At 46.7% G+C, this 23,356-nt stretch overlaps 1 protein-coding gene across 1 annotated transcript; it reads right to left on the bottom strand.

Annotated features, from left to right (window-relative positions):
- Positions 1 to 286: 286 nt before the first annotated feature.
- Positions 287 to 858, bottom strand: LOC120684870. Its single transcript, XM_039966735.1, has 2 exons — positions 397 to 858; positions 287 to 292 (listed from the first exon to the last, which is right to left on the bottom strand). The coding sequence occupies exons 1-2, from the start codon at positions 856 to 858 to the stop codon at positions 287 to 289; spliced, it is 468 nt and encodes a 155-aa protein (XP_039822669.1).
- Between the last annotated feature and the right edge of the window lie 22,498 nt (positions 859 to 23,356).

Below are 23,356 nucleotides of genomic sequence, written 5' to 3'. Positions count from 1 at the left end.
GGACTTTGGATGAATGAGAAGAAGGAGAGGAGAGGAGAGGAGATGAATTTAAAGGGAAGAGAGGATCAAAATGGTGCCAAACCTTCCGAAGTTCAGCGTCTCCACACAAGGAAACATGAAAAGGGACGCTGGAGGGTTTAAATTTCAAAGGTTCAGCACCAACACCCACGAGGTGGGGCCGGCCGACCCCTAGGTTCGGCCGCCCCCCTCTGGGCCCTACTGGGCCCCAGATTCTTCGTGTGGGCTTCTAAGGTCGTGGGCTAGGTGATCAGGTAGTGCATGGGCTTCATTTCTATGGAGAAGATGTGTAGAATCGAAATCTACTAACTTAATTTCAACGAAAACTTCGCCGGGTCGGAAAGGTTCATGAAAAAGTTTAAGCCGATGGCCATTTACCTTGAAATACTCATCGTCATCATCCTGGAGTGTGATTGCCCCGTGAGAAGATGTGTTGACGATGGTGTACGGGCCCTTCCATTTGCTGTGAAGTTTTCCTTCTCCGAAGAGTTTTACCCTAGAATTGAACATTAATACCTTGTCACCTGGCTTCAACTCCTTGGGCTTGATCCTCTTGTCGTGCCATCTTTTGGTACGATCCTTGTATATCTTGGCACTATGGTATGCCTTTTCTCTCCATTCCTCTAACTCTGCCAGTTGCATTTGTGTATTCCTCCCAGCGAGCTTGTAGTCCATGTTCCATTTCTTAATGGCCCAGTGGGCCCTATGCTCAAGCTCAACTGGGAGATGACACGTCTTCCCGTAGACCAGTTGATATGGTGACATGCCGATGGGGGTCTTATATGCTGTTCTGTATGCCCAAAGTGCATCAGGTAGCATATTCTTCCATCCTTTACCCATTTCGTTTACCGTTTTTTGCAGAATACTCTTGATTTGCTTGTTAGAAGTTTCTGCCTGTCCACTGGTCTAAGGGTGGTAGGGTGTAGCAATGTTGTGTCTTGAGCCAAGTTCTTTTAGGAAGCGACAGAAGGTCTTGTCAATGAAATGGGACCCCCATCACTTATAACCATCCTTGGTGTTCCGAAACAAGAGAAGATGATTTCATGAAACATCTTCCTCGCATGCTTGGCGTCTGCAGCTCGGCAGGGTAACGCTTCTACCCATTTGGAGACGTAGTCCACAGCAACCAGGATGTACTCACAATCATAAGACTTTAGGAATGGTCCCATGAAGTCAATACCCCAGACATCGAACAGTTCAACTTGGAGATTGTATGTGAGGGGCATTGCATTGCGAGCAGTGATGCATCCCTACAACTGGCACCTTCGGCATCTTCGAATAATTTCTCTGGTGTCTTCATACATTGTGGCCCAGAAGAAACCACTTTACCAAATTTTTGCTTGTGTTCTGAAAGCTCCAAAGTGGCCTCCATACGCTGCAGTATGGCATTTCTCTATGATCTATACCCCTTCTGCTGTAGGGACACATCTCCTCAATAATCCATATGTACACACCCTGTACAGGTACGGTGGATCCCAAAGGTGATGTCTGCTCTCGAAGATCAGCTTTTTCTTGTTTTCCCTAGGTGGTACATAACCTGCAACCATGAAAATTCACAATGTTTGCGTACCATGGGTTGGAGTCCGTGACCTTGAGCAGCATGTCATCGCATAGGAAGTCATTGATTGGTGGTTCCTGCAGGTTAGTAACTTGCATACGCGACAAATGATCGGCTACAGTATTCTCTACTCCCTTTTTATCTTTTATTTCAAGGTCAAATTTTTGGAGTAAGAGAATCCACCGAATCAAACGGGGCTTAGCATCTTTCTGGGTGAGCAAATATTTCAAAGCTGCATGGTCAGTATAAACAATAACCTTTGCTCCAACCAAGTAAGATCTAAACTTATCAATAGCAAAAACAACTGCAAGGAGCTCTTTTTCAGTAGTGGCATAAATTAATTGTGCTCCTGTCAGGATTTTGCTAGCATTGGCAATTGCATGATGCTTCTTATCTTTGGTTTGGCCTAAGACCGCACCAACAGCATAGTTGCTAGCATCACACATTATTTCGAACGGGAGGCTCCAATCTGGGGTTGGATGATTGGAGCCGAGATGAGTGCCTTTTTTAGGATTTCAAAGGCGCGAAGGCACTCATCCGGGAATTCGAAGGGCGCATCCTTAGATAAGAGGTTTGTAAGGGGTCTAGCAATCTGAGAGAAGTCTTTTATAAAACGGCGATAGAACCCCGCATGACCTAAGAAGCTACGGATCCCCTTGACGTTAACTGGTGGTGGGAGACGTTCTATAACATCGACTTTTACTTTGTCCACCTCAATCCCCCTCTCGGACACAAGGTGTCCAAGGACGATGCCTTCGCAGACCATGAAATGACATTTTTCCCAATTCAGCATCAGGTCCTTTTCTTGGCATCGCTGCAAGACCCTGTCCAAATTTTCGAGACAATGATCAAAAGTTTTTCCATAGATGGAGAAATCGTCCTTGAAAACTTTCATGATTTCCTCGATCATGTCTGAAAAGATAGACATCATGCACCGCTGAAACGATGCGGGAGCGTTACAAAGCCCGAAAGACATCCTGCGATAAGCATAGGTTCCATATGGGCAAGTAAACGTGGTCTTGCTTTGATCATCAGGGTGGATGGGAATTTGGTGATAACCGGAATACCCATCAAGGAAACAAAAGAAAGAATGCTTGGCCAACCGCTCTAACATTTCATCAATGAAGGGCAGCGGAAAATGGTCTTTCTTCGTGGTCGAGTTAAGTTTTCGATAATCTATGCACATCCTCCACCCCGTGACAGGTCTTTGAGGTATGAGTTCATTTTTGCTGTTTTGAACGATCGTCATACCTCCCTTCTCTAGTACAACTTGTACCGGGCTCACCCACTCGCTATGTGGCACGGGATAAATGATCTCGGCGTGTAAGAGCTTAAGGACCTCTTTCTTAATGACATCTCTCATCGTGTTGTTTAGCCTACGCTGAGGCTCCCTAGAAGGTGTGCAGGTAGAGTCGATAGGGATACGATGAGTGCAGAGGGTATGACTGATCCCTTTTAGGTCCTCGAGTGAATAGCCAAAGACAGATCTATGCTTTTCTAATACGGCTAAGAGTTTGGCCATCTCCTTGTCGGAAAGGTGGCTACTAATGATGACGGGAGTTTGTGTGTCACCATTAAGGAAAGCATAGCGAAGGCCGTCGGGAAGGACTTTTAGTTCTATTGGAGGTTGTGTCGGCTTCTCGTGAATGGGCAATTTGAGTTTTTCCTCTAAGTCGTCGTCTTCTTGGATGAAGAGTTCAACATCTCGTTCTAAGGAGGGTTTAGAGTCATCTTCTGGCATGACTGCCAACACTTCCTCAACGGGTCCTTCTTGGGGAACAGATTCGGCCATGGAGTTTTTGGCTTGGCCGATAGGGAAAGTGAATGGTTTTCCCCCAAGAAACACCTGAAGTTCTCCTAGATTAAGAACATCTAGGAAGAGCTTTTCTACGGGATGCCCTATCAAGATATCGAAGTCCTGGACTTCGAAGACATGGAAGTCTAGAGCAATCTCCGTTTCCCTGTGCCAAACTGGCACTTCGTGCATAATCCCAATCCCTCTTAATGTGGAACGTGGCCCAGTTCTAAGGGATTTTGTAGTTGGAGTAAAACGTCTTTTGCCTAAGCGATCAGAAGCGAACAAAGCAGAAATAATGTTTACTCCAACCGTGGGATTGTAAAGACCCGTGACTGCAGTCCCTTCTATGGAACATGGAATGGTTAAGGAGGGGGCATGAAATTGGATTATTTCGGAAGATGTTTCCCCTTCCTGTACCCATTCGTTGCTCATGATAGCGGTCACCCTTTTTACGGTCTCTCTAAGGGAAGCCTTATCGATACCGCCCGGTGGATCTAAAGGGACTGGAGGCCTTTTCTAGAAGGGATATAATGTGGTATTGCCAAAGTCATAGAATATATCCTCCTCAATGTTAAAAGGGAATTCCGGAGGCGGAATTTCTTCCTCCTCCGGGTCTTCTGGTTTAGAGGAAGGTCTGGCCGATAATTCGTCATGGGTTACTAAAGAGTGAATGGGCTCAGCTATCAAAACTTCCTCCTGGCTTGAAGGTTGTACTACTGGGAGGGTTCTGTGAAGGAGATGTTCTCCAGGATACGATCCAGGAGTGCCACCCCTTCGGAAGTGGTTTTATAGGCAAAAGATCCCCCAGCGGTGATATCAAGCTGTTTGGCTGTGTCATTGTTCAGCCCCAACCAGAAGTGTTGAAGCAGCACATGGTCGGGAATGGACAAGTCTGGACCGGCTTGTGTGAGTTGTGAGAATCTAGCCCCGGCTGTCCCAAGGGTCTCCTTCTCATCCTGACGAAAGTCGAGGATTTCTTTACGCAGGGAAGCGATGCGAGAAATAGGGAAGAATGTGAGACAGAACCTGTTCCGCAATTCCTCCCATTCTCCATTTACCTTTCCTACATTATGGGTGTACAATTGTTTTGCTTTCTCAGCAAGGGAGAAAGGAAATAACGTCCAGCGAAGTGTTTCTTGTGCCATGCCTGCAATGGACAAGCAAGAGCACATTTACTCAAACTCTCGTAGGTGATAGTAGGGATTTTCTAGCTCATATCCTAAGAAGGGTTGTTCCTGGACCATGGCTATGAAGCCAGGGCGGAGTTCAAAGCCTGAAGCTGTGATTGGCTTGGATGACTGTGGTGTCTCTAAGAACTCGCCCGAGGGAGCAGAGAGTTGGTAGATAGAAAGGGTATCCATGGAATAAGGATAAAAAGAAAAGAAAGGATGAAAGAAAAGACGCACGAGCAACTAGGTTCGAAGACAACTACGACAACCATTCCCCGGCAACGGTGCCAAAAATGCTTGTTGGTATTTCTTAACTCTCACAAAGGAATCCGCAAGCACTCAGAAATACCGTTGTAGCACTTCACCCGGGAGTATTCAGGGTATCGTATTTTCCACGAGGAACGGGTGTGTAACTGTCTTTTATCTAGATTACCCCAAAGAAGATAAGAGATAAAGAGACCTTAGTGTAATGTGATTCTGATCTATGGATAGGTTCAAGCAAAGATACACTAATGTTTCCACTCACTCACTTCAAGCACCAGTTTGACTCTGGTCTGCCAAGGAATATCCGGTATCACTCTATGTCGTATCCAGGCGAGGGGGAGTGTACTAACCACACAGACTGTCTCCGTAGCGGACGGACTGGGCTGTCACCACCTGCCATCTACCCCACAATACCAGTTGAGTACGAGACAAAGAAAGGTAATCTAAGGCCCAGACACCATGCCTATGCCTTCGACTACTACTCTAGAGTTGCGCAGGATTATCCCGTCTTTATCAGGGGCCCTCTTCTAGAGTATCCACTATGAGAACGGACGATGAACCCATGAATGAATGAGGACAAAAGAATAACTTAACTAGAACTCACCAATTAGAAGAACCCGGATATGTACTCCAAATGTACCGTATCCGTAGAGGTACGAAGCCGAAGAGATGCCGACAAGTCCGGCTCTTCTCCGCACTCCTTCCGCACACACTCCCTAGGCTAATGATACAAAGATGTGGAGCCTCTCTACTCTTCTCCTTCACATATGAAATGGTTTGTGTTGTGAGAGGTGGAGGGAGCCCCCTTTTATAGTCTTCAGGGACGGTTCCCGCCAAAAGCATATATGGAAGGTGAACAGGAGGAGTAGGGAGCACGCCACGTCGAAGTGCTCCTAGACGGGAGGCCGACAAGGTTCGGCCGACCTAGGGGGTCGGCCGGCCCCACCTGGTCGCCTCTTATCTTTATCTTCCTCAGGGAGTCTGATCTGTGGGCCCATGTCAAGATCTCGTGGTGCATTTGCCTTGGTTCCCCCGTTTGCTCTGACATGTGGGCCCTCCTTGTAAGTGACACGTTTCAATGCGGATCTTTTGTGCATTTTTCCTCATGTTCACTTGTGTTTTCCCTCTTTTACAGATGTGGGTGCCTGCAGATGACAATGCACCAAAACTCTTGGAAATAGTTAGTTGTAAGCCCTATATCTACGTTTGGTGATTATTTCCGGTAAAAAGTTGCAAGAGTTGACGGTTGAAAATGACACTTAAGGACCGTCAACAATTACCCATGATTATCTTTCATTTATCACTTACCCCTGTATAGTCTGTGGTCTTCATCTTGCTCATACGTGTCATGGTTATGCAACTAAGTAAATACACTTTGCACAACCTAGCCATCACTTGGGAAAATATAAATAATGAAACCCTGAATACTTCCGGGTGAAATGCTACAACGGTATATCCGTGCGCTTGCGGATCCTTCTGTAAACGTTAAGACAGACCACACGGCATCATCGAGGCGCCGTTGCTAGGAACTAACCACTCCAAGTGGCGACGCTAAGAAATGCCAACAAGCATTTCTGGCGCCGTTGCCCGGGACTAACCACTCCTAGTGGCGACGCTAAGAAATGCCAACAAGCATTTTTGGCGCCGTTGTCGGGGATGGCACTAGGTGTAAAGTATATTTACTAAAGTACATAAACATGGCAATATAAGTAAGAGGTAGCTACTGCTTATATAGGCTAATGTGTTCATCTTTTTGTTTTCTCCTGATTGGATGAAAACAGGGTAATGTATGACTAGTTTCTCTTTGCCGACAAATTTTGTTGAAAATCTCGAGAAGCTCGTGAGAAGGGTCCGACCTTGCGTCGTTCCTCCTCCGATCTCACAGTCGACAAGTGAACCAGCTTCCCAAGCACCATCAATTGAACTCATGGCTGAGAAGACTCTCCGCGACTTCTCCGTCCCCTCAGCTGCCAATGTGGCAACTGGACCCAACGTTGATGTTGGGGACGTGAACTTTGAGCTGAAGTCTAGCCTCATAAACATGGTGCAGGCTAGCCCATTCTGTGGCAAGCCGAATGAGGATGCTAACGCCCATCTCAAAAACTGGACCTCCTACCGAATGAAAGGTGGAATGCATACCGTCAAGGAGACGGATATGCTCGCCGCTAAACTGGACCTCCTACTGAAGAAATTCGATGAAGGGAAACGGCCACAGAAGCCTATTCCCGTCCATGCCATGAACTCGTACTTCACATGTGAGGTTTGTGGTGACGGTGGACACTCGGGGAATGACTGCCCCGAGACCCGAGAAGATGCAGCCTACATCAACAACAACAACACCGGGTTTCCGTCCACAAGGAGGCCAGGGGTGGGGTCAATCACGCCCACCATTCCAAGGAGGAGGTAATAATTTCAACTCAAATTTCAATTCAAACCAACTCTCCTTGAGAGATCTAGTCTTTGGCCAAGCTAAAATAAATGAATCTTTAAACAAGAAGCTTGCTGCCAATGATAAAATTTTAAAAAGTATACATGCTAAAGTTGAAACTCTTTCTTCTGCTCATAAAAATCAACTAAGTTTCAACAAAATGATAGAAACTCAATTGGCTCAATTAGCTACTGCTGCTCCTGTCTCTGAGAACGGGAAGATCCCGGGGCAACCCGAATCTCCCGTTGAAACTGCAAATATGGTGTCTACCGGGTGGGGCAACCTTCCCCGACAGACTTCTTGCACTAACCATGCAGGACAAACCACGCACCCACGGATGAATGCGTGGGGTGGGCTGATAGCAAAACTTCATGGAGATCCAGGGGTGCCCATGATCAGCTGTTCCATCTTCGATCAATTCTATGAACGGGCCCTCTACGACCTTGGGTCAAGCTTAAACACCATGCCCAAGGTAATCTTTGAGCAATCATGATATCCTGCTCTTTTCCAGACCCGTATGTTCGTACAGCTTGTAGATTCCACAGTTCGACATCCCGAAGGGATAGTCGAAAACAACTACGTACGAATTCGGAATTGCTTCGTCCTAGCCGACTTTGTCGTCCTCAACATGGATGGAGATTTGGGACTAGACCTCATCCTCGGACGACCTTTTCTGAACAGTGTGAAGGCTAGGATCCATGTCGGATCTGGAGAAGTATAGTTCCGCATTGGGGTCGATAATATATTCTTTAAATTCCTCCACAGGAAGGAGCAGAAGTTCGTGATCCAGCAGGCTCACAATGGAAGTCCACTCTGGGGTGCACCAGAACCTCAGTCAGAAGAACCTACGACCACACAATCACAACGGGTCCTATTGAGTGCACTTCTTTGATTACTCGTATCGCTACACGTATCGGTGCCTTAGAGGGGAATTTTATTCCTTTCATTGAGGCGACCGTGCGTATATCGACGAAGACTATTTGATCCAAGGTCACACACTTAAGAAAGGCCCGAATGATTCTTTGATTTTCTTTTACATGGGCTATACAAATGAGATTCCGCTGCCCAATGCAGAGTTTCATTTGTATAATTGCCACTCGCTAACCATCCCTCTTGTTCCACGAGAAGGGGGTCGTAGGCATAGATCTTCTGGTTTGCCTGGCAGGATGACAAGAAGCAAGACCAGAAGGGAGGCAGAGCCGACACCACTGCGTCAGCAACCACAACACTCATATCAGCAGGAGGCCGGTGGTTCGTCATGGCACAGTGCCAGCACTGAGGAGTGGACACAGCAGGCACCAGGCCGCCGGTCCACCAGTTCCAGCTCCGGTGGAGCCCCGAACCTCATCGGACGGACGTCTTCGTCCCGAGGTTTCGGTGCCATCACCCAGCAACTAGGTGAGCTGCGGGTGCAGGGTGACAACATACAAGAGACACTGAACCAACACATCGACAATACCCAAGCATGGCAGCTTCACACTATCGAAAGACTCCACGACATGGAGCAGTCGCAGTTGCAGCGACAGGAGGAGTGGAGGGCGTACTGCCGCTGGACGGGTTTCAACCCCGATCAGCCGTAGTGAGCCTGAAGCTAGCTTGGGGGAGGACCCCCACGAGAGGTAACTTGTATCAATTCTATTTACCGCTTTCATAACCTTGCATGAAACCCATAAAAATTTGCAAAATCAAAAAATCCATAAAAATTTGCATAACTAAAAACAAATAAAAATTTGCAAAACTTAGAAAACACCAAAAATATTTTTCTTTCAATATGTGTAGAAAGTATGGTGTAAGTTTTCCTTGTTGAGATGATGAATAGTTGCTCTGATAATTTCCTTCATATGCTTAGTTACAACTTCATGCTCTACCTAGTTTTGGGTTTGGTGGCTTAAATTGTTCAAACCTTGAACTTAAAACTTGAGGGTAGCAAAAGGCATGATCCAAATCTAAGTTGTTGTGAGCTATGATATGGTTAAGTAGAGTTGCTATGATCTTCTCCTATGTGATACTTGACATCCGGAGTATTTAATTTTGAAAACACAAAAATATAATAATGTTCCTTGATGATATGAAATTCATATCCAAAGCCATATGTTGTTTTTCTTGCAAAGCCATATGCAGCTTGCAATCTCATTGCGCTTTGTCAAATTGTTGTGACCCTTAGTGAGATTCATTTCATACTCTCATGATCAAGATCACGTACACATTTCCACCACATGCTATGCTTCCACACTAGAAGTAAGCAAATATCCATCCACAAAATAAAACTCCAAGTCCATGTATGACACCTCTCTCTCAAAAATATGACAAGGAAATGGGGCTATGCAAAAAGAAAATAAAAGATGCATACCCAAAGAAGGTATGCCACATGCTTCGGCAGGTCAAAAAAAAAAGAATAAAAGATGCATACCCAAAGAAGGTATGCCACATGCTTCGGCATGTCAATAAAAAAATAGAAATAGCCCCTTATCCAAAAAGAAAGAAAAAGAGAGAGATGGTGCATACAAAGGAGTTCATACATCATCCACCAAAAATATCGACACACTTGCACATCTTGATCAAGGTTTATGACTTGTTTCACCTTTGGATCCGGTCTTTAACTTAGCAAAATATGAGAAGTAGGTATGGCTTCAAATCCTCCATACCTACAGCTCCAAAAAAAATAGCCATTAGAGATAGGTTGAGGTAGAAAGGCACAATAAAAGCCTTGGTAAGGAATCAAACACATTGAGCAATCCGAGAGATCATTCGAGGAACTTTAGAACTTTCTTTTGAAAAACTTTACAAAACCTCCGGATTGACGGTCGAACTAAAGAGAAAGAAAAATGAGCACTCTACGATACCGTTCTGACTCTCAACCGCCAAAGATGAGATGAAGCTATAAGCTCCACAGGAGTAAGGTAAGAGGTAAGAACAAAAGGCCAATTTATTCAAAATCAAGGTAAGAAGCATTCGGTTGTATCTAAGTATGAGTTGGAAATTCAATATTGTAGCAACTCCTGATCAACAACGAGCGCATTGTTTTGCTCAGGGACGAGCAAAAGGCTAGCTTGGGGGTGTTATTGATGGTCGTTAAGTGCGAAATATGACCGTCAACTATACTCATTAAGGAAGGAAAACTATACCGCTTACTCGCATATTTGTATCACTAACCTAGCTCCACATTTGTTTTCGAGAATTTATGATTTCAGGAGCACAAGTCCGGATTAAGACGAAAACACGATGAATACGCAGACAGAAGTCGCAGACGATCGTGTCCTACGTAACATGAACAAAGGAGGCCCACAAACCAGACCAAATCAACCAACCAAGCCCTGGCACCGACCATCTGACATCCGGACCCACAGAGCAGTGAACCAGCAAAGGTCGGTGGGATTTGGCGCCAAGGGGGGGTCGGCCGACCCCACCTGGCAGCCTCTGAGGCTGAGTTTTGGCGGGAAGTTTGTTCTTATCCTCCTGAGGTCGGTTAGGCATGTTTCCATGGATAGCATTGGCGGGAACCAACCTCAAGCACTATATAAGGGTCCTCCCACCACTCTCTCTTACACACACCACTTGGAAGCCTCTCAATCTACACTCTCTTGTGACTTGTACTCCTTAGGGTAGTGGACCTAGGCTAGTACTTCATCTCCTTAGCGAATCTAGTCGTCCTTGGGGTCGGCGAGCAATCTTCGGCCTCTGGCATGGTGGGGGAGAGCTTCGGAGAGGGGCGGCCCTAAGCCGCGCCGTGCATGGCGGCCGGCGGCGCCGCCCGGGCCTGAGCGCTCGCGGGGGAGAGGGAGAGAATGAGCTAGGGTTTCACCCTCCTTGGATTTTTCAGCTATTTAAACCCCGCCCAATCATTGTCAGCCATTGGATCCGGCTCGACGGCTTAGATCGATCCAAAGGGGGGGGCGCTGTGCGGGCCGAATCAGCGGCCCGATCGTTCGCTGCCGGGCCACTTTGCTAACGGGCTGCCTAAGCTGCGCGCAAGCGCCTGCGATGAGCCGCCGCGCCTAAACCGAGCCTTGCACCTGAGCCGAGCTGCGTGCCAGCCGCCTTAAGCCACGCGCATTAGCTGAGCCACGCGCGCTAAGCCGAGCCGCTGCTGCGCGCGCCGTTAGCCAAGCCGCCGCGCTAAGCCTCGCGCGGGAGCACACCGCGCGCTTGGGCCTCTGCTGGGCCGCGCATGAGGGAAAAGGGTGCGGCGCACTAGCGGGCTGCAGGGCGCCATTTTCTGTTTCGGGCCGTTTTCTAGTTTTAAGTTTTCTTTTATTCTCAGTTTTCAGCTCATTTTTCAGTATAATGCTCACTTTATTTCTGCATTATTTTCAATTAAGCTATTGCATGAATAATTTTAAGTAGTTGGTGTTTTTTTAGTTCATGTCTATAAGTTTATTCCACCACTATAATTTGAGATGCCTCTAAATAAATGGAACCACCGAGAAGTTTATTTAGAGTAAACTTGTGATTATTTCTAACCATCGTTGTTTAATCATGAGTATTAAGACAAAATTTCGTTTGTTTTCCCCACCAGTGATGCAAATTGAAATTTTAATGCGTGATGTTAATCAGACCACCGTAGGATTATTATCATGCTTTTATTTGCATTTCATTATATAGGATTACCAAGATAAGTTTTTCCTTTGATTTTCAATGACAAATGTCAATGCTGTGGCCTCCTACCTGAACAACATTAAACCGCTCAATGGAGCGAACTTTTCTAACTAGAAGGGCAAGGTCATGACGTGCTTGGCTTGGAATGATCTTGATTTGGCATTAAGGGAGGATAAGCCTGCTGTTGCTGCAGGACAGTCTTCAGCTGCTTTGGAAAAGTGGGCAAGATCAGACCGCATGGCGCTTATAGTCATGTCTCAAACCATCAGTGCTGGCATTAAGGGCGCCATCCCCACCAAGGATGCGCAGGGAGCAGATCTGAGTGCTAAGGCCTTTCTGGCAAATATTGAGGAGAACTTCAAGAGCTCATCCAAGACTTATGCAAGCACTCTCATCATGAAGTTAGTGGCCTCTCAGTATGAGGGATGGCTTCCTTGTTCACTTCATCATGACCTCGCTGCCCTCACAGTATAGTGCTTTCAAGATCAACTACAACACCAACAAGGATATTTGGTCTATCAGTGAGCTGATCAGTTACTGTGTTGAAGAAGAAGAGAGGCTTAAGACTGAGAAGATGAAGGATGTGGTGAACATGGTTCATCACATGAGCATCAGTGAAAATCCTCCTAAGAATCAGCATGAGTCAAGTAGCAGCAAGCAAGGCCAGAAGAAGTTTAAGAAGAAAGGGAACCAGAATTTTGGTCCAAGGAACAACAACAAGTTCAAAGGCAAGCAGTCCCAAGGTGGAAAGATGTTGTGTTCATTCTGTGTTTCAACCAAGCATCTTCAGAAGGGCTGCTCAGGCTTTAAGGAATGGCTGAAATACCAAGGTAATATTAAGATTGATGTTGTTTCTTTCATTGATGAGATATCCTTAGCACATTTATCCCCTAATACTTGGTTAATTGACTCAGGTGTCACTGTGCATATTTCTAATTCATTACAGGTATTTAGTACGATCCGAACTATAAGAAGGGGGGAGCGAAGCCTAAGAGTGGCTGATGGGAACATGGTTGAAGTCGAAGGCGTTGGAAGCTTCTCCTTAGAGTTGCCAGGCGGCTTCTAGCTTAATTTAGATGATGTCCTTTATGTTCCTAGTTTAAAGAGAAACATTATTTCCATTTCACGTTTAGATAAATCTGGACATGTGTGTGAGTTTGGCAACTCGGTTTGCAACATTAAATTTCATAATATTAGTGTTGGCCTTGGTTATTTGCAAGGCGATCTTTATTTGCTCTCTCTTGATGATAATTATTCTGTAATGAATATCTGTGATGTGATGCATAAGCGTAAGTGTGATAATGAGACTTCTTCGAAATTGTGGCACTGTCGCCTTGGCCACATTTTGAGGGGGAGAATGGAGCGTCTCATTAAAAATGAGATACTTCAGGAGTTAGACTTTTCAGATTCAGAGCAGTGCATCGACTGCATTAAGGGAAAATATGCTAAGACTATTAAGAAAGGAGTGACTAGGAGTACGGGTGTATTAGAGATAATTCACATAGATATATGTGGCCCTCTCTCAATAACATCGGTAGACGGTTATGACTCTTTATAACATTTGCTGATGATTATTCCCGTTATGGACACATTTACCCAATCCAAAAGCGTTCCGACGCTTTGGAAATATTTAAGATTTATAAGGCAGAAGTTGAGAAACAGCACAACACTTCCATTAAAATTGTAAGATCAAACCGGGGAGGTGAATATTATGGGAAACATGCTCAATGTGGTCAGATTAAAGGACCATTCGCTAAGTACTTAGAAGAAAATGGCATTAGAGCGCAATACTCTATGCCAGGCGAACCATAGCAAAATGGAGTCACTGAGCAACGCAACCGTACACTGCTTGACATGGTACGGAGCATGCTCAGTTATTCTAGTTTGCTTGTGGAGCTGTGGATGGAAGAATTAAAAACAGCTGCTCACACACTTAATCGGGTTCCGTCTAAGTCAGTTTCCAAGACACCTTTTGAGCTGTGGAATGGGAGAAAGCCGTCACTTAACTATTTAAAAGTGTGGGGCTATCCTGCTGAGGCTAAATTATTTGATCCACAGCAAAAGAAATTAGATTCTAAGACGGTAAGCTGCCACTTCATTGGATACCCAGAAAAGTCTAAGGGGTACATATTCTACTGTCCTAGTCGTCACACTAAGTTCGTAGAAACCAGGCAGGCTATGTTCCCAGAGGACTCAGGAGTTAGTGGGAGTTTTCCAAGGAGGGAAGTGAGTCTCGAAGAACTACGGGTTGAGCTTCCTGATCCAGTAGTTCAAGAGCCCCACAGAGGTATATCAGTTTGTACCACCTGTCATTCCTCTTGTTCAGGTAAGTGGCACCATGCCTACTACTACTGTTCAGCAGGAGAACATGGAGCAAATGGTTGGGAACCAGGCGCAACCTGCGCCACAAGATCAAAATCCTCAACCAATTCCTCAACCAGTTGCGATTGAATCAGTAAGAAGGTCGCAACGGGCAAAGAGATCAGCTATTCCTGATTATTATGAGACATACTTAAGTGAGGATGTATATGATATCGGGAATGTAAGTGACCCTGCCACATTCAGACAGGAAGTGTCATGTGAGAATTCCACTAAGTGGATTGAAACCATGGAAGATGAGCTAAGGTCTATGAGTACTAATAAACTATGGGATTTAGTAGAAATTCCCGATGGAGTCAAACTAGTAGGCTGTAAGTGGGTCTACAAAACCAAACGTGATTCCAAAGGGAAGGTCGAACGATTCAAAGCTAGGCTCGTAGCAAAAGGGTTTACACAGAAGGAAGGAATTGATTATAATGAGACCTTTTCTCATGTGTCTACCAAAGATTCTTTTAGAGTCGTTATGGCATTAGTAGCCCATTTTGATATGGAGATACATCAGATGGATGTTAAGATTGCGTTCCTAAATGGAGACTTAAATGAAACAATTTTTATGGCACAGCCAGAAGGTTTTGCCATAAAGGGTAAAGAACATATGAGATGCAAATTAAAGAAGTCCATTTATGGACTTAAGCAAGCGTCCAGGCAGTGGAACCTTAAATTCGATGAGGTCATTAAGAAATTCGGATTTAAGGAGAATGATGTGGATAGCTGTATCTACGTCAAAGTTAAGGGTGGCAAATTAATAATTCTAGTACTGTATGTGGATGACATACTATTAGCATGCAACGATAAGAACATGTTGCATGAGACTAAGAATTTCCTCTCATCCAATTTTGATATGAAGGATCTTGGTGATGCCTCATATGTCTTTGGCATTGAGATACACCAAGATAGAGCCCAAGGAGTACTAAGATTATCTCAGAAAGCTTATATTGAGAAAATGCTTAAGAGATATAACATGGATAAGTGCAACACTTCACCTGTTCCTATTCAAAAGGGCGATAAGTCTAGTCAAGCGCAATGCCCTAAGAATGACTTAGAAAGAGAAAAATGAACAATGTTCCTTATGCATCAACTGTCGGAAGTCTGATGTATGCACAAGTATGTACGCGTCCAGACTTGGCATTTGCAATCGGAGTTTTTAGTAGATATCATTTAAATCCAGGATGGGCTCACTGGGTAGGTGTCAAGAAGGCGTTAAGATATTGCCAAGGCACCAAAGATTACATGCTTACATATAAGAGGACAGACAATCTTGAGGTTGTATGTTACACTGATGCTGATCTTCCTGGTGATGAAGATGATAGAAAATCCACTTCTGGATATATCTTCACTCTGGCAGGGGGAGCAATTTCATGGAGAAGTGGTAAGCAAGGTGTAACTGTTACATCTACGATGCAAGCTGAATTTGTGGCATGTTATGATGCAACAGGACAGGCAGTGTGGCTTAAGAATTTTATTTCGGCATTAAGAGATGTGGATAGTATCTCGAGACCTATCACAATGCACTACGATAATCAATCTGCAGTATTCTTTTGCGCAAACGATAAGTCGTCTGGTGCTTCCAAAGCACATTGACCTCAAGTATCGTGTCGTGAAAGATAGAAACCGGGATCGCACAGTTAAGATTGAGCATATAAGTACTACAGCAAACATTGCGGATCCGCTCACAAAAGGTTTATCACCATCTCTCTTTCAGAATCATGTCCTAGGTATGGGTTTGGTTGATACTTTTGATCAGGTCTTGGTTCAGGGCCATTAATATTTTCCCAAATAAGAATTAAGAATCCTAACAAAGTTTTTCAGTAAGGCTATGGATAATGTTGTCCCAGTATGCCGTTGTGCTGCTGACGATGCATTGGTCTGGTACTTGCTAATTTACGGAGGATGGATTTTAGTTTAAGTTAAGAATAAGTTGTTGACCTTCGGTCAAGGGGCAGAATGTTGGTTTTGTTTTTGTTTGACCTCTGTCAACAACTGAAACAACAGAAAAAGGGGGATAACTCATCCCATGAGTTTAGGGATCGGTTCCCAGCAACCAATCCGTGATTGCCTTGATCGGGAGGCAATCCTAAGCTAATTGGACTTGGCCCTGGGCCTACAGTGCTTATAAATAAGATGGGGTTGACCCAGGGTTAGTAACATAATCATTTCCACCATCCACCGATCAATCAGAGCACTAAAAGGCTCAGAAGCGCGAGCACCACCACCGGGGCAGTGCTGGTGGCGTCCTGAAGTCCGCCGCTACCCCGACAGGATGCTCAAGGAGCGTCTGCGCTACGTCCCCGACGCCGTTCACACCATCGACGACGTCACGCCTACACCTACTTGCACCAGCGCCGTGGTCGCCACTACCGCTGGCATAGACCGAACATTTGATTCCGCATTAGTTAATGTACTAGGAATGATCTACTTTAGATTAGTGATCCTGGTTAATCAAGTCAGTGCTAAGTTTTGTTAGTTTTAATCCTAACATTTTGATCCCGTTTTCTAGCTGTCTAACGAGCCCTCTATGAGGCGTCTCTGTATCAGTGGAGCTTGTTGCGCCACCTTCCCTTCCTCAAACAGTAAAAAATCACGGACTGCAGTGATCTCACATGTGCAACACCCTAGGTATTAATTAGGTGCTTCATCACATGTTTAAACCAAGTTTAAACTTTCAAATTTGGGTCAAATTGGGTCAAAACCTTCACCTGCTCCCGTCTCACACCCATGGGCGCTTGACGCATGGCGAGCGTAGCATGCTATGCTGTGCCACTTCTCCTGTCCTCGTGCACGGCACAACAATTAACTCCACCGCGGCCTTATCTCGTTCCTCAGCGCCCGATTCCGTTCCTTCATTCTGCCTCATCACGCCGAGCCGAGTAGACTCCATCGCCAGCTGAAAGCCACCGTCCACACCCCATCCCTTTCCGATTCCTCACACCTCGAGCCTCCTCGCCACCCCCTCCACTTTCCATGCCATTCAGCCGAGCTTCACCTGAGCCAAATAGGCCACAATCGACCCTCTGCACCACCTACCTCCATTAAAACTCCATCGAAACTTGGGCCGCCATCGATCCTTCCTCTTCAGCCATCCTCTGCTCGAACCGACCCTAAGTGTAAGGGTAATAAGAGGGGCTTTAAGCCACTTCCATGTCATCTAGAGACACTACTTGGAGACATAAACTACAATAATATGTCTTTTACATTGTCTCTTGTGGGGTATAGGAATATTAAATTTTTACATACAAAAATAAATAAAAGCTCATGAAATACGTGCGCAAGAGATAGGTTGGGCTCCAAAATCGACTCTTATACTTTGTTTCTCGTGCTGGAGGCGTCTCTTACGTAAGAGCCCATGACACTCTCTCACCTCATTTCTCTCTCATCCACATAGGACTGTTGCTGACATGGACAGCTGTAACACTCTAATTTAAATTTCAGCATTTAATAATAAATTTAACTGGCTTTATTTAATTTTCTAAGGTTTATTATGATTAGTCTTGCTTTTAATCTAATTTTTGTTTCACCAGTAATTAAAATTTTTCTAAGTTAAACTTGTTTGTGCATTCATGCTGGTGCATAAATATTATTGGTTGAGTGGATAGGGATTGAATTCAAAATTTAGTTTGAATTCAAATAGATTTGGGTGGTGTTTGAAATAGAAAAGAGAACAGAAATTGGAAAACCCAAATCAACCCAGGCAGCCCAGCAGCCCAGTTAGACGGCCCAACCCACAACCGCTCTCCCTCTTCTCCCCGCGGCCCAGCTCCCTCCAGCTCTCGGCCCAGCTAGCGCTCGCTTCCCGCTTCGGCCCGGTTCCGCACCGCGCGCTCGCCTTCGCTATCACGCCAGGCCCAGCTGTCAGCTCCTTCGCCCCGTTTCGCCCGCTCGCTCCGCGCACCAGCACCCGCGTTCCCGCTGACGAAGATGGCCCACGAGTCAGGTCTTTCCTCTTCCTCCACCCACGATCTTCGCCTGAGCTCTCTGCTCCGCCCCACTTCGCTCACCTCGCTGCCCTGTGGACCACCCCAACCCCGAAGCGCCACCTGCCAGCCACCCGAACACCCCCGACCATCTAGAAGTCGTTCCCCGCTCGGGATCACGCCGAGCAGCGCACTCTCTGCGCTCGCGCAGTAACAACCCGCCGCGATCCTTGCCGGGATCACGCACGGGCACGCACGCCCAAAATCCCCAGGCATCTCCTTTAAACACACCCCCGCGGCCCCCCTGCACTCCACCTCCCTATTCAACGCTGCCCCAAGCCGAGATCCACCCCACCGCTCTGCTCCGCCGCGCAGACCTCCCTGCGCCGCCGCAGACCGGCCACACCACCGCCTCCCAGGCCCTGCCCAGCACTTCAAAAGCTCAGCCGTGCATCCAGGGAGCTTCCCGAGCCCTCTGCACCGGCCCTAGAGCCCTGCCTCACTGGAATCGTGCCCGAGCATCGCCGCCGCAGGTACTCCGATCCTCGAGCAATTGCTCGCCGCCGTTGATCCCCGGACCCTCCTGACCCCTAGGCCATCTTCGCAGCTCGGCACCGCGTCGAACAGTGGAGATCCGGAGACCGGAGGAGCACGCCGACGAACCCCGCCGCCCAGAGCCACCGCCGCCGTTACACGTGCAGCTCCGAGCACCACCGTGCCCTGATCTTGGCCCAGGTGAATCACGCATGAGGCGCTGATGCTCCCAGGCTAAAGCCCCGCTCGATTTGACCCCCGGAGGGCCGAGTTCGGCCATCTCCGGTGAGCCTCCGCCGCGGGAGAGTCGTCTCCGGCGACTCACGCCGCCGCCCCGCGCCTCCACAGGTCCTGGCCATCCGATCTGTTTCCTGCGGCCGAGATTAGATCGCGAACCGTTACGTCCTCAGCCGCCGGATCGTGATCCAACGGATCAGATTCGTGCGTACCGCTTCGCCCTGGCATTTTTGCTAAAGAGTCCCTGACTTTTCCTTGAATCAACCCGCGGTCCTTCTCAGTTCAAAAGAATTTACAGATCGGCCCAGAATCTTGCACAGACCCCCCTCAGCTTTCCAGTTTTCGGGTCCGCAGTCCAGCCTTGGTGTTTTTGCGCGTTAGACCCTAGATCTACCCTTTAATTACATATAGGTCCCTGGTTTTTGCTGAAAACCCCTGGAAACTTAGTTTTTCTTGCAGAAAAGCCCCAAGAACCTGTTTTAAGCCTAGTTTTCGCGTTCTAGCTCCGTTTTAGGTGTTCTTTATGTCCACGCGATCGTTGTAATGCGTAGAATAGTTCTAGCTTAGTTTTGTTTGCTGTTTTTATGTATTGTTGTACTATTTCTTAGTGTTTGCTCCTGTTTGCTTGTATGTTTATGTTGTTGCCTTGTCTTTGGCCATGTGTTCGTGAGTAGACGTTGAGCCACCGGAGGAGCACCAGTACCCGGAGCAGCCACCTTCCTTTGAGCAGTTTGAGCAGCAGGAACAGTTTGAGGAAGGCAAGTATAACATGAACACCACCTATCACTTTTAAATACAATTTCACACTGTATTTTAATACTGTATGCCTATAAGGATTTCCTAGCCACAATTATCCTTTATATATATCCCTTGGGTTGCATTTTGGTTATTTGTGCTAGGTGCCATGCTATAACACACTCGATCCATTTTAATTAATTTGATTAATGGTATATGCAACTTAATTCTGGGAGTGGCCCGCTTGAGTGGCTCACGTCTCGTTAAAATTGGTTTTTCTAGAAACATGGTTTAGGGGGCTACCACGGTGCTTAGTGCTTGGTTGGCCACTCTCCTTAAGGACCGGTTCATAGAGCGACAATCTGGGACAACAGCGCTACCACTAGACTAGAATGGGACGGTCTTGGCTTACTAATTAGGTCTTTTTGGTTTGGAGTAACTTACCTGTGGGGCAAGGGTGGTAAGCTTCTATGGCCCTCGTGCTGAGTGGCCTCGTCTGTGCTTTGTGTCTTGACGCCCACTAGACCTGCTCCATCGTCGCCGATCCAACCCTCGCGGTTACTCCTTACCAACGAGATTCTTTGTAAAGGCCTCGTAGTGAGTTTGCTAGCCATCTCACCTAAGAAAGTGTGATGGACAACTAGCGTGGCTCACGACTTGTGGGTAAAGATGTGCAACCTCTGCAGAGTGTAAAACTGGTATACTAGCCATGCTCACGGTTATGAGCGGCCCAGATCCTCCTTTTGATTAGTGGGGTTATCTTCCTTTGATTAGGGGGGTTTCCCCGGGTGGCTTGGTTTGGTTTGGTTCTCAGTAGTTCATAATTAATTTTGATTAATTACTATGCAACTAGATATATGGTAATTCATCAACTTGTAGTAATTAGCTTTAATAAAATTTTGCCAAGACTTTAAAGCTAATGCAGTTGAGTCAGCCAACCTTAGAGCCTCATAGTTTGTGTTATACTTGTTGAGTACAAGTTGTGTACTCACACTTCCCTCCTCTACTCTTTTTCCTCTTGTTTTTTTTGGGGATACCCTACTGCTGCTCAGTTCCTGTCGACGCGAGGGAGTTCACTCAGAGCTACAAGGAGTACGAAGACTTCTAGGTGGTCGTCTCCCAGTCAACGTCCCTGTGGTGCCCAGCTTCTACGAGAGTTTTTCGTATATGTTTTTACACTTCCGCTGTATCAGACATTTTGTCATTTATGTAATAAATAACATTCGTACTCGCTTTATTATATCTTTTTACGTGATATGTGCTGTGATATACTGTTTATTCTGTTGTATATATGTGTGACTTGATTCTGACATGTATATGATTGCTCGGTTTGTCCTTTTATAAACCGGGTGTTACAGAGTGGTATCAGAGCTATATCGACTGTAGGACAAAAGCCTAGATAGAACTGGTCGAGTTTTAGGTCTGCTTCTCTCTAAGCCTTGTCTGTTGAAACTATTTTGCTATTATATCCCTTGAATCTAAGATTTTTACTCGTCTTGCCTTGATTTCTCTCTGTAGAATAGTTTCCGTAGATTCTGACCTGAAGTAAGTCGACTGACCATCATAGGTGTAAGCTAAATGACCCCTTTATAATAGCACGATAGAACGTTCTGCGACACGATTGTGTTAGTCGAGTTGTGTGTTAAACTCGGCTAAAGTGTAAATTTGTATGCTTGTTATGATGCAACATGTTTGATTTGGATTTTTGGATGATTGCATAGCTTAGTAGTTAAATTTTGTTTAATAAAAATCAGTCTTAAGTTAAAGTTAATTATTTGATAAATTGAGTTAGACCGTTTGGGTTAAGACCATACACTCTCTCCTGTCTAACTTATCATGCCTAAGTCTTCCTTGCAGAAAGATATCATATCCGTCTAAAATTATTTCTGCGATATCTTTGCTCATGAATCTTTTGCTGAAATTAGATGGTGAACACCAGGTGCACCGGTTCTGACCAGCAGCAGGGGCAGAACAACTAGGGTGCTGAACAGCCATTGCCGGTGCCTCCACCCTTGACTCCGGAGCAGTACTTCCAGCTCCAGATGCTGATGATGGCCACCCTGAATAACACTGTTCAGGCACTGCAGCAGGTTCACACGCAGCCTCCGCCTCCTCCACCACCGCAGACCTACGACAGGCGTGTGGAGTTTCTGAGGGGTCACCCACCGAAGTTCTCCCACACGTCTGACCCACTCCAGGCAGACGACTGTCTCTGTGCAGTGGAGCGCCAGTTGGACATCGCCCAGTGCGATGATCGGGAGCGTGTCCTGTACGCAGCAGGACAGCTGCGAGGGGCAGCTCTTGACAGGTGGGAGTCCCACCGGATTCAGGACCGCGAGGCTTTCACCTGGATCCAATTCCGGGAGCGGTTTCGCAGCCACAACGTCCCCGCAGGCATGATGAAGACGAAGAAGAAGGAGTTCCTTGCGCTTAAGCAGGTAAACTCAGATATAATCCTTCAGCATTTCCTTTTTGAGCTAAGATCTCCCTTATTCTATCTTTCTGAAACAGGAAAAGTTAAGCTAATCATTCGTCATACATCTTTCTTTTTCCACTTCAGGGGACTATGATGGTCATGGAGCACCGCGATCGTTTCCTTCAGCTCGCTTGCTACGCCCCTGCCGAGGTCGCAGATGACCGCGACAAGCAGGAGCACTTCATGGAGGGTCTTGAGACTGCATCCAGTACGCGTTGCTCAAACTCTGCTTTGATGACTTCAACCATCTGGTTGACAGTGCGCTTAACAAGGAGCACAAGCACCGGGAGATGGAGGATAAGAAGAGGAAGATCACTCCAGTTGCTTCCGGCAGCAACACCCGTCCCGCCTCCAGCCGCCTCAGCAGCAACAGCAGTACCGACCGCCCCAGCAGTACCAGCAGCGGCCCCAGCAGTACCCATCTCGACAGCAGCAGAAGGCGGGGCAGGGCTCGAGGCTTCTAGCACCTCCGACTCATGCCGCTCCACTAGCTCCGCCAGCACCTCAGGCTCCACGGCGGGCAGCTCCTCCTGCTGGACAGCAAGCTCCAGCACTCCCTCGCACATGCTATCACTGCGCCCAGCCGGGGCACTACGCCAACTCTTGCCCCCGGAAGGTGCGGGCGGGACAGCAGGGGCACCCAGCTCAGCCCAGGGCGCCAGCATAGGGTCGGGTGAACCACGTGACGGCCGAGTCAGCGACCGAGGCTCCTAACATGATTATTGGTACATTCATGGTCAACTCTCATCCAGCTACAGTGCTTTTCGATACTGGTGCTACTCATTCTTTCATTACCAAGTCATTTGCCGAGAAGCATGGTATACCAGTTTCTTGTATGAGGACAGCTATGGTAGTTACCTCACCTGGGGGCCAGATACATACCTGCTCTATATGCTCCAGAGTTAGTATTGTCATAAGGGGGGTAGAGTTCCGCACTGGTTTGATAGTTATTGATTCCTCGGGGATAGATGTGATATTGGGCATGGAGACCCTTACCAGATGGGGAGTCCATATTGATTGTGCTCAGTGGACAGTTCACTTGTCAGCATCTGATGGCCAAGAGGTGACGGTCAGTGCTACGGAGAATTCGGGATTTCTTCATCAGATGGAGGTTAGACCCACATATGGTATTCGCATGGTGTCTGAATTCCCGGATGTCTTTCCGGATGATTTGCCAGGTATGCCGCCTGAACGCGACATCGAGTTTTCTATTGATCTCTTGCCTGGCACAGCTCCTATTGCAAAGCGGCCCT

The sequence above is a fragment of the Panicum virgatum genome, chromosome 8N, assembly GCF_016808335.1.
Source record: "Panicum virgatum strain AP13 chromosome 8N, P.virgatum_v5, whole genome shotgun sequence".
Classification (NCBI taxonomy): Eukaryota; Viridiplantae; Streptophyta; class Magnoliopsida; order Poales; family Poaceae; genus Panicum; species Panicum virgatum.
Note: the sequence above shows the minus strand (reverse complement) of the source record. Positions and strands in the feature narration are given on the sequence as shown.

Excerpts from the sequence above, each read along its gene's own strand:
- LOC120684870 (XM_039966735.1), bottom strand. The coding sequence starts at position 858 with ATGGGTAAAGGATGGAAGAATATGCTACCTGATGCACTTTGGGCATAC.